We start from the raw sequence: 12,489 nt of genomic DNA, 5'->3' as shown, positions 1-12,489 counted from the left end.
GATGTTTACTGTGATTTTTTTTTAATGAATCCAAAGATATTTCATAATTTAGTCGAATCAATGTTAGGATGGAGTAAAAAAATGATGACAAAACGGACCAAAGATGACAAATTGGAGTAATGAAGAAGCTGATGTTTCATTCGGGCATCCAAAATTAGTAAATATTCAAACGCCTCTCTCAGAGATTCAGCCTCAGAAACTTCAGTCAGACCATCATGGCACACCCAGACTCAGTCATAAATTATTCTTTGCTCAAATTGATATATTAGCTTGACAGCTTATTTTTGAGTGAGCACTGAAGAGTTTGAAATAGCATCGTCTGGCTCCCAGGAACTAGACTTGGGCTGACTATTTGAGTTGAAATTCTCCTCCCCCTCTCCTATCTTCTGATGCCATTTTGCAGGGCGCCGCCGTCGCTGCATCCCGGCTTTAGAGACGATTGCGATTGGTTCAAAGAGATACAAAGAGTACCAGAATGATGATGAGTTCAGCCCTGACACAGCTCTAAAACGAAGTGAAGAGATAGATCTGGCTATGTGAGACTAGAAATTACAGGAAACAGCCAGGAGGAGAGGAGGAGGTGGAAATAGAGGGAAAGAAAAAGGCCATCAGAGGAGAAGATATCATGACGGACAGACTCTGAGAGACAGAGGGGGAGAATAGGCAGCAGTTGGGGAATTGTTTTGGGTGTAGCGAGGGGGGAAAGCCATGGTGTGCTGGCTGATGGTGGGGATGGAGCATCTGATGATCATTTGTTTGTTTTCTGATGGTTTACATGGAATAGCCCATCTGCTCTCCATGAGTGAGTCTCCACATGTAGCAAGGACATAGCACACATACTCACAGAGGAGGAGGCGACAGGAGGGACGGGTCTACTGTGTAAACAGGCTGGACGTCAGAAAAGCTGAGACAGGACCAACGTGTAGACCCTTTTTTTTTTTTTTTTAGCTTTCAAGTATTTGCAAGGAACAGTTTATTCTTGATCTTCAAAATAATACTTTGACAAAAGTAATCTCGATCTTCTTCAAGAGCTTTCGACCACATCCGCAGATGGAGTTTGCCCTGTTGTCATGGAGATGGTTCAGAGCCTCCTCGAACAGTGACGGAGTTAGGATCTCCCCGCATATTACTACATGTTATCAACAGTTGATGAAAACTGCTTTAAGTGGATAAATAATCTGGTTGGTTATCACTCAACATGTAAGCAGATACTGACTCATGTGCACAAGCATAACACTGTATATGAGCCATGTCTATGTATCAGTCAGACACTAGTGCGGTGTTTAATTGGAAACACATGATTTTTTTTCTCCACTGCCTCGCCTTTCTGATTTTTCCATTATGTAGCAGGCCTGGGGCTTGAGCATATAAACAAACAATAAACAACTAGGCTATATAAAATAAAATAAAAATGCTCTTGACAGCATCAAAAAAGGTTTGTGTGCCACGGCCTGCAGAAACATTGTGATACGTTGTACACAGTATGATTCACAGGCCTCGGGAGAAATAGGAAAAAAAAAAAGCCTTCGCGCAGCTGTAACCCACTGTTGCAGGCGTTTTATTTTCAAATCATAAATGCAACTGCAAAGAGACATTGACAGAGAGAGCTTTGTGCCTCCAAAATAAATTCCATGGACATTTAAGCCTGTTTATTCAACATAAATAACTAGAATGGATGTCAGTAACATACAGCAGAAGAAACATGCTAGTTGACAGTAAACCACTTAAAATTTGAAAGTAGGTCATGTATTATAAATAAATAAGACAGAAGAAGCAAGAGCAACTAACCCTAAACCAAAACTGGACCAGCAGGTTCATCTTAAATTCAGATTTTCAAGTTAAAACGAAGGAAGCACGCGTCTACGCCGCAACATTCAGACGAATACAGCAAAGTTAAAAGACAGACTATAATATTCCTGTTAAAGCTGGTCACGGGGGTGTTATGCAATCTATCTGTTTATGCCAAATATGATATAATCTGTTAGCCTCTGTGTTTTACTGTTGTCAGGGTGGAACCGCCTCTGGAACATCGTTCAGACCAACAACTCTACACTGGAACCAGGACTGAAGGAAACACATTTATGTGGTCTCCGTCATGATTAGAGGCAGAATCAATACGTGCCATGGTGCTGTTGGTGCCATTGGCCGCAATTTCACTTTTATACCGCTGGATTTTACAACTCGCTGCTAAAAGTTCAAATCAATTAGAGCTGCAGTGGTTAGTGTTTTTTTTCTTCAATGGCCTTTTAACCTTCTTACACTTGAGTAGCAGTAATTCTAGCTCTGGTTTCCTTTTAGACACATGCACTGACACAACAAGTCTTTTGTATCTTTATTTTAACAACTAAAGAGTGACAGGAAAGTGCCACAGGTTGGAATTGAAGCCCTTGCCGCTGCAGCGAGGGCTGAGCCTTCGAAACAAGGGGTAATTTTTTGGGTAAAAATTCAAATTTTCTGAAGCCAACCATTAACACCTTTCCTACTCAGATAGCGTCTGAGGAAGTTTGCACACAGAGGAAGCATCTCTGACATAAAAAAAAACACTGATTAGTTGTAATGATCTGCACTAACTCTTCATTCACCGACTCATTCCTGTTGCTTTAATTGATTACTTTGCTGTTTCATTGATAAAAAGTTAAAGTAAAATCAGATGTTTCACATTAAGAGACAGGAGAGAGGGATTATGGTGTCGCCCAATGGGCACGGCGGCTCCACCATCATTGTTGTTTGAATGTGTGAATCAGAATCAAAATTATAAAAAAGCACTTTGTCCATTAAGGTAGAAAACAGCAACATAAACACCGACCAACAGTACACAAGTCTCTGTGACGCAACCGAAAGGTTGGTGGTTCAAACCCACCCAGGGACGTTACGGTTTCTTGAATTTACTTACATATCAATTGAAAGTGTAACAGCTGACAGTAGCTTAATGCTGGTACACAGTACACTTGGTGTGATCTCCACAGAGACACCATAGTCGATGCTATCCCTCTACAATGAGCTTGCCTTTGATAAATATGATACAATAAAAGTATTGCAATCAAATGCAGCTGCCAGGCTCTAGTACCCCCCAACAGACTCCTTAATTTTTGACAAGACACCAAAAAAGATTAAATTTGTGTTAAATAATATGCGTCTAAAAGCTTCAACTGTAGAACATTAAGTGTCTCTGTTTGCTTCTTTGGATTCGGACACGATCTCTGGACAACAAAAGCTCAGACCTGGTGAACATGTGCAGGAAGGTGAGCAGCCCTCAAGCTGTTCAAGCTGACCAACTAATATAAAATCCATTGCTGAAAATCCAATATGTACTCAATATGTTTGCAAAAACCTCAACATCAGTCTAAAGCCCAAGCCCCTCAGGAGCTGCTCGAATCGAGCCGAGGCCTCCCCGACCCCTGAACCAGCCCAGCTGAAGCGACTGTAGCGACAGCTGGAGCGGCCCTCTGCTCAACAGCACATCAATCCCCTCCGAGGTTGTTACTGCGTGGCAGTTAGCACCGAGGCTGCTGGACACTGTCACGAGGAAACAATCTATTGTATGGCCACCCGAAAGAGAGAGAGAGAGAGAGAGAGAGAGAGACGGAGATAAAGGGAGACAGAGAGAGAGAGAGCGAGATCATTAAATATGATCTGGGGTTAAGTGAGAGGCACATTAGGGCTGTGCTTAAATCACAGACAACGAGCTGCAGTCGACACAACAGCACTACGGACGCACATTCCGCTGATTGACGTCCGGTTTGATGGGGAAGGAGGAGGCGCCGACACACGAGTGTGTGTGTGTGTGTGTGTGTGTGTGCGAGAGGCAGAGGGTGTGTGTTTGCACAGTGCACATGTGTTTGAGGGTGGAGGTGGCTTGGATATTAAAGCAACTTATCTTGCTCTTCCCTCTGGGTGGAGAGGGACAGGGAAGAAGTAAAAAAAAAAAAGGGGAGAGCTAAGGAGGAAGGAGGGTGAGATAATTCGTAGGTTTTGTTTTGGGTTTTTTTTTTCAAACCCCCCCTCCCCACCTCCCCCCTCTTGCAATCTCAGTCAATTACACAAGTCCCATAATTCAATAGAGGGAAGCAAGGAAGTTGCCGGGGAATTCTAATTTCATTTAGGAACATTTATCCAAACAAATTAGACAAGTCGCGACGTTAGAAAAGAAGCTGGCAGTGTAGAAATGAGCGCTCTGCGGGCCTCGTGTGTACAGATGCAGAAAGGGAAAAAAGGCAGTAAAAGCAGCCAGCACCTGTGACGGATAGTGACAAACTGTAATGTAGCTGATATCTCCAGGCTGTGGCGTGTACTGTACAGCAGCAGCAGCAGCAGCAGCAGCCGCCATCGCTGCCTGAAGCCCGCCGGGGCCCCGCCAACCACTAATGTTTTATTTTGTCTTTGAAACGGGCCAGGCTCGTTTTTCATCACCATCACTGTCAATGAAGCGTTATTCATTGTCGAGCTAAGCCCTCTCACTCGCGCGGCTATCTCCGCTAACCCAGCAATGAACTCCTAAATCACTGCAGACTAGGATTTGAATATTTCACCACCAATAATTGGAGCTTTAACCTAATCTAGGGGCGCGGGAGCTCCTCTTCTGTTTCCGACGAGGAGGACTCAAAAGGCGCATCAGGATCCAATCGCTTGTAATAATGAGGAACTTCTCACAGTCTGTGAGCAAGCATAATTACCACTGATCCAGATTAAGGCTTTATCTGAAGCCCGACTGCCACTCCAACAAACAGCAAACACTGGCTTATATATCATAACCAGGGAGCAAGATTTTTTTGCTATTATGTCGCACAGTTTCCAGCTGTGGATTTCGCCTTCAATGCAGACTGTTTATATTTATTTTTTTGTAAAATCGGGAAGTGTCTCGTGGGAGAGGGAATGGGATGAGGGTGGAGTACAGAGGGGTTATAGCGATTAGGAGCTTTGTGTTGGGATTGAAAAGGGGGAGAAATAAAGAGTTATGGAGATGGAAGCTTACTGTACACTGACAGCATACAGCTGCACACAGTGGAAAACTAATAACAGTGTGCCAATTTTGCTCCATTTTAGCGTCAGTGTCAGTGAGTGATTTTCATCAACGCAACAAGAGAGACATTACTACACATTATGGCTGCTCAGCCGATTTGTTTATCTTAATATAAGCTGTATTTTACATGATTGACAGGTGTCGTGGAGCACCAACAAATCATTAAACACACACTTTCCCCGCCTCCTGCTCTCAAAAGCTCCCCACGGAAGACTTTTTTGCGGAGCGCCAGTGTCAATCACCGCCGACTGTAATCTATATGTAAGTCATCTTTAAAAAAACAAGCACATTAGAAGCTGTCAGCTCCCTGCACAATGCTGCCGTGCATACGTGTCAATCAAAGCGCCGCCATCTCTGCTTGCTATCCAGCTATCGGCAGTCCTGCAGCTCCAACCGTTTGCCTGTCAAAACATCACAAAAACTCAACCCCGACCAGGGTTAGCACCGCCACGTACTCGCTCTTGAGGTTTCCTCGACACTTGTATGACCTCCAACTTTTGCACCGAGTCATAACAAGTGCAGAGCCGTCTCTCGGGAGGTAGGGGGGTGGGTAAGAGAAGCTTGTTGTCACTCAAATGAGGGGAATATACTGTCCTTTCCAGGGTCAGTCGCTTTGAGGCTGGACAAGCAAGGGCCTGATGTGTCCAACTGACAGGTTCTTCTTCAAGGTCCTTGCGTGGATTAACATCCCCTTGCTATCCGGCTTTTCATGGGTTGTTAGTTTACCACCAGGCCCCCCGACGACGTTTGAAGGAGGTTCAGGGACGGTGCAGAACTCTCAACCTTGACGGCTTCTAGGAGATGACAGGGGGAATAAAGCCCTCACAAACCCTGACAACCATTCTCGACACCCAGCTTAGCACATCAGCGCACAAATCCGTCACTTCCATACCCCGTTTTTGATTTCCGGGAAGCAGATAATGACGCAAGTTGGATTAGCCGCATTTATTCCACTTTTCAGACGTGTCAAAAACTTGCGGCTCGAGTTGGTGTCTGCTTCAACCAAGACTGATGGGCAGCTGCCTGGCTGGCATCATTTCCCTGATGAGGGTTTGATGTTGGCAGCTGTAACATCTTCCCAGTCCTGACATCTCTTTTTTACTTTCTCCTCTCGCTGTTGCAACATAGAAAACTTGGGTAAACAAACCCTGTTGCCATCCCGGATCCATCTCACCAGAGGCAGCTGGAAGTCAGATGCACTGTACGATTATGATGCATGGTTTTTTATTGTCTGTCCATCAGAGTTAATGTCCAATGAATAGCTATTGAGAGAAGAGGAAGAAGTATCGAGGACTCGCCTGGTCAGTCGGAGGTGTATATCTGAACTCTCGAGCTGCATTAGAGAGGGATTTGGAGTACAGTACAAGAGATTGATTATCATTATGAGCTCTGCACTACAGCTAGTTTGCAAGCCTGAATCAAAGGAGCATACGGCGCCATCTGCACAACAGGTTCATGGAGTCAAAGAAACATTGTAGCTCTGTTATGTTTATGAGTCAAAAAGAAGTGCAGTGCAACACTTTTATCGATCTACTGTATAGAGGCATCACAAGACTCACCGTGGTGTACTTGCCAAGCTGGCAGAGGGAGGGGAAGGTTTCTTGATGGGCCTTACGAATCTTTTCAATGATGGTCTCCAGCTCTGCTGTCAGCTCGTAGCTCTCTGCCAGCTCCGGCTTTGGGCTCTCCTTCTTCTTCTTATTCCGGTCATTTCGAACAGCTGAAGGAGAACAAAGGATTAGGATTAGCGTCAACAATGACTTGCAAGTGGATGACTTAATCGTGGAAGCAAATGTGGATATTAGTGGATTGAAACAAAATGAAGGACGACTTGAGAAAAAAACAGAACTTTGCTGCTAGTAAGCATTTTCCTGGTTACTTTTAAGAGATGCAGCGAGTTATAAACTTGCATGAGGACATAAAGTTTCTGCCGCAGTGTGCTCTGTCAGCTTAGCGCTACTGGCAGAGTCTCACAAAGGGAGAAGACAAAAGTGTCTGTGAAAGCTCGAGAGCTGTGTGGATTGTGTGATTTGGGTGGTCATTCTCAAATAACTGATCAGTTTTCTCTTTGAGCTGGTGCTTTTGGCTGATCACAAGTTGAAGTGTGAGCTTGTTAGGGCGACAAAATAAAGTCTTCGATACAATTCTGATGTACTTGTACTTTATTGGAGTATTTCCATTTAATGTTCTACCCCACTACAGTTCAGGGGGAACATTTTTCATTTTTACTGAATCTATCTGACAACTATTGTTACTAGTTTGTTTGAGGATGAAGATTTTGCATCGCCAAATTTAAATACCGGATAAATAAGTCAAAATTAGTACAACAAACTGCCACAAGGCAGGAGTCACTATTTATAATGTTACATTGTAATATTACTTTTGAAATCTAAATAAATAAATAACGTTTCTGCACTTTTACTGAAGGAAAGTGTTGAAGTATTGTACTTGTAATTATGCAAGTTGCAAAGGCGTAAAGGGAAAATTTCTGTTAAATATCCAGAAACGTTCCAAGGTAAGTTAAACTGGGAAATTTTGGAAATATTCCAAACCGTAAAGTTACCATGGCAATTATGGAAATGTATTAATTCCCATGGAACGTTTCCAACTTTGAAAATTCACAGAATTTTGCAACCCTACTTGTAATTGACTATTTGTGTAAAGTGGTAGTGTTACTTTCCACTGCAGGTTGCAATCACATTGGTCTCTTACCAAACAATAAGGACCATGGGCTACATTTCTGTATTATTAATGCACTAACTAATACACAACTCCTAAAAAAACAAGTAAAAGTAACAGAAATATGAAATAAACAAAACATGCAAAACAAAAAAGATTTAAAAAAATCAATTCTTGTCTCAGGTACAGTCCTTAAACATCATCATGTGCAGTCACACACAGCGATACACAATATTGTTGATGGTTTTATGCTATTTAACCAGACACGGTTGGCAGCTGAACAGTAAGAAGACACTGCACCTTGCGCTGAATAAAATGTTTTAAAAAATCTTACATTAACTGGTGCAGAAACCCCTACGAGCGATTTCCACAGTACCAAACAGGCAGGAGCTACAACAAAGCCCAGGTTGTTGTGCTTGTTGTATGTAAAGTGCACCCTGAGAGAGTCCACAGAGTCCTTTGCTTCATTAGGTGGAGATCTTTGAAGTCTGTCACAGCAGGAGACTCAAACAAACCAACCACGTTTATTACTCAACACGCAGCGTGATCATCTCAACATCGCAAGTCTCTGATCAGCTGCATGCTCCCATTTAAATAACAAGAAGTGAAGCTGGAGATAAAGAGCTGGGCCCATTGTCGGTGCCGAAGCACCAAAGGGATCTTCCTTGCTGACAACAGTCACATCCCCTGGCCTAGTTTGCAATAAAACCCTTTCTATTCACATGCTAAAGCCTGCTCGTGATCCCGTATTGCACTAACACGGTTGAATGGAAAGAGAGGAGACCTAAGTGTGGGTTGGGATTTATTCCGGGTACAAATAGACAGTCGTGGTACGTGACTGTGTCGAGCTTCAAGGCGTTACAAAATCTGAAAGAAAGCCTTTTTTTCCAATTTGCTTGCCATACTTTTAAATTTAACAGACATACCCACATTGGCACAAAACAGGGTTTACTTTACAATTGTTCATGCAGCTGTATTCATATTTTTGTATTTGTTAAAAGTGCACAAACAGCCCAGCCCTTCAGCTCTGTAGGACATTTTAGCCCCTTTTAGCTCCTTGTTTTTGTTTTCCATCTTCGGCTTTGCTGCGTTCACACCACCAAGACGAGACACGGAGTGTTCATGGTCAGAAGAGTTACGATATTTAACGATTATGACGCTTATCCACATAATCAGACATTAACCCCCAAACATCTCATCTGCATTATCAACAACACGTTGTCCTTAAACTAGTCTCTCCTGATCGAAATGATGCACATTAACTCGATCAACATAATTCAGTTAAGATGCACGATTATGTATCATCAGTCAGAGCAGGGGAGCCCGTATGTTGGAGCCTTTATATCTATTTAATTTAGACATATAGGACACACAGTCTCATCTCAGATCCACATCATCGGCCCGTCTTAATGCATCAAAATGAAAAAAGAGTCAATTTGATTTTATATTTCAGAGAATTAGAGTTAATGTTTTGGTCAGCCACGGCCTCGTACTGATTACTGTCACAGCTGAGAGGCAGCAGCAATGCGCCGACATTAATCACCCCATACGTTATGACCTACATCTGTGACCTATATGTCCATTATTATAGGAGTATGTATATGTAAGAGACTTTCCACCACATCAACTGTGATCAGAGGGTTAAGTAAAGCGAACGTTGATGGGTGTCACAACTTCAGCCAGCCGTTAGTTTTTCATTCACCTGTCTTCTGTTTTTTCCTCACTACTCTCATGTCATTTCAGACGCTGCCACTCCCCCCTGCTCTGCATTAACCGCTGAGTTCATTCACCTGGCTTGCCCCACCTCCACTCACCTGCTCCTCATCAGCTAATCAGCCCCTCAGTATATGTACCAGTCCACTTCCCTCAGTTCTTGCCAGATTGTCTAGTGTGTTTTCCCTAGCTGTCCAGCAACTTCTACTACCCTGATTCTGATCCTGCCTGCTCGTGTTTTGACCTGCCCTTTTATACTTTGGACCCCCCTTTCTGCCTGCTCCTATTGGACTTGTTTGCCACGTGGACTGCTCTCTGGTTTGACCTTTGCTAAGCCATTAAACTCTGTTTCTTCACCCGAGCTGTTTCCCGCGTCGTGCTATTGGGTTCTTGTCTGCTGTCTGTTACTCCTGACAATGGGGACAGTGCTAATAATAATTAAATTAAAAAGAGATAAACATTAACGGTGACTTCATTTAACTAAACAGAACAAAGAAAAGAGATCCTGGTCCAACTTTTTTGGAGTGTTCCTGTTATTGTTATGGAGTCCTGTGTCATACCTGGCAAAGATAATCTCCAAAGATGCAAAATAAAACCAGCGATGGTAGAATTGATCCGAACCTTGTCTGTCATCGTGGTTTATAATGTCAGTGTGGGGGCAGTGGGAGGGTTTGACTGTCAGAGGATAGAGAGCCTTAGGCTCTGCTGCTCCACAGAGAAAAGCTGCTATCACTGAACAACAGCAGCAGATAAAGCAGAAGTGGTGGATCAGACTGGTGCAATAGAGAGCTGCCAGATATCTCTACCAACTGCACACGAACAAAACAAGTATGGACCCGGTGTTGGCCTGATATAGAATCAGATACGGGAAAGAGAAAGAGCTAGAAAAAAAAAGAACGTTAAGAAAACGCTTCCGTTTTTTTAATAACAGATGAAAGTGGTCAGATGAGATGACAATGAAGAAATATATGCACAAAAAGAGCACAGATGGAAATGATGTTTCTAAATGTCTAATAGTGTATTAGAAACTGAATTATTCACGTATGAAATGTGTAAAAACCACACATGCTCATAAAATCACAAAAACCTGGCATCCGTCATTTTAAGTTTTGAGATTTATAAAAAGAGACATTTGTGGTTTTGCATAACGAAAAAACAGAGTTTATAGTTTTTACATCTCGTCTTTCATGCTTTTATCTGGAGATCTAAAAACAACACAGAGTTTTGCGTTGCGTTTTGTCTCGTTAATATTAATGAGCCTCTTTTCTTTTTCCTTTGCTGCACTTGTTTATTTTTACACTTCTTCTTCTTCTTCCTCTTCAGAATGAGGCACAGTTAGGTCAAGTGGTCCAGTGGGCTGGGAGCACAGCTGAGGATGGTGACTGTAGATTTGTGACATCACAACCTTATGGAAGTCCTGACAGCTTGTTCAAAGGCACAGCTTGTGTGTGTTCTCAGTAGATTACATGTTTTGATACTTTTCACAGTATCTATATAACACATAGCGCTTTATAATAATAATAATAAACATATTTACAATGGTATAAATCCTGATTCACTCCCACTTCATGCTGTGATTGGCTTATGCGGAGTGTGCGGAGGTGAAAAAGTGAGCAGGGTTTGGATTCCTCTCCGTCGCTCTCCTTTTTATTCCATCACTTCAGCTGAGTGCAACGCTATGAATGCCTTCCGGGAGAGACTGAAAATGTGCAAATGATATTGCGTTTCACCTCTCTCGACTAATATATCCATCGCAGGTGAGCGATGGAGGATTCTCTTCCTGTCATGGCCAAAGTGGCAAAGCAAAAAAAGTATTTTTAATTCAATTCTGATCAAAATACCTAAAAAAGAACGCAGCCTGTAAAGTTATTTAAAAATCTCACTGGGTTTGTAACTTCACTAAAAGAAGACAGACAAAACCAGCCGGTCCATGAACCTCTCTCTATACACAACCCTCAAAAACACTTTGCCCCATGGAAAGGGGGGATGGTGCAGGACACTTGTATAGAAAGGGGGATGGTCCACAATCTGTTCACGTGCATGTGTGTGTGTGTGTGATTTGTCATAGTGTGGTGACAAACTGTGTCTGGCAAGGGGGTTGCGGTCCACACAGAGGCTGGCGAGCCACGAGATGTGATTTAGGAAGACAGCGAAGTGGCAAGTGCACCCCCCCCTCCCCACTCTTACACACACCCAGGGCAATCAATTACCGCTGCACTCCAAGCAAATTACTGCTAGCATGAGCAGATACATCCAAATGATGCATCGGACAAGAGGCCATGAAAATATATGGCTTTTTAATACCCACAAAAGGGGCAGAGGGAACCCATGCAGCGCAGAGACTCTCATCATTATGTAGCGCCTCTGACTCCTGACTTCCACGTCTTTAAGCGTGTGTTTGGCTCCTCAAACTATGTTTTTCTGTTTAAGATGATCCAGTTGGTGGATTAGGTGCGTTTGAAGGCTTGTCAGATGGCAAAACACTGCACAGGTTTCGTCCAGGGCCTTCTGTGTCGGCACCCCCGCAGTGCCAACACGATTGTCTTATTGAACTGAATAAAAATGTGGCTGTTGTTTTGTTTGCAGTTGTCTGTCTGAACGTGGCTGTACTCTCCTGGCTTGTGCATAAAAGACTGCAAGAGAATTAGAGGTTGTAAATATGGACCAAAAAAAAATAAAAAACACAACCGTATAAATCAGAAAATCCTCACATTTGGGTGGGCGGAAGCAGTAAATGGCATTTTTGGTTCATACGTGTCTTAAAGCTGCATTATTCCATGACAAGCTGAACATCTGCACACCGTTTACATCTGGTATTCAAATTTTATCTGGATCTGGACACATTTTCTGGATGATCAGGCGGAGCGAGGTGGAAATGAATAACAATGTCCAACTCTTCCAGCTATCTCAAGCTGCCCGACAAAAGCTACAAGTAGTAGCAGGTCTCCCTTTGCAGAAACATATTTAGAAATGATTGACGCCTGACCTGAGATTCACCATGTTTGTTGACAGTCTAATCAGAACAGCCAGCGTTCGTGCCAACTCGCGTTATTCCTGGATTTCTGGATTTTCATCTC

At 43.0% G+C, this 12,489-nt stretch overlaps 1 protein-coding gene across 3 annotated transcripts in view; it reads right to left on the bottom strand.

The window, feature by feature from the left end:
• The window catches only part of LOC104931638 (retinoic acid receptor beta), a 171,054-nt gene that overhangs the window by 14,149 nt on the left and 144,416 nt on the right, over positions 1–12,489 (bottom strand). For all 3 annotated transcript variants that reach the window (XM_027286249.1, XM_027286248.1, XM_019261614.2), the window contains one exon: positions 6,580–6,740. In XM_027286249.1, the coding sequence (XP_027142050.1) occupies positions 6,580–6,740 (161 nt within the window). The remainder of the gene's footprint in view (positions 1–6,579; positions 6,741–12,489) is intronic.

Source organism: Larimichthys crocea, chromosome XIII, assembly GCF_000972845.2.
Source record: "Larimichthys crocea isolate SSNF chromosome XIII, L_crocea_2.0, whole genome shotgun sequence".
In the NCBI taxonomy this organism is placed as follows: domain Eukaryota; kingdom Metazoa; phylum Chordata; class Actinopteri; family Sciaenidae; genus Larimichthys; species Larimichthys crocea.
Note: the sequence above shows the minus strand (reverse complement) of the source record. Positions and strands in the feature narration are given on the sequence as shown.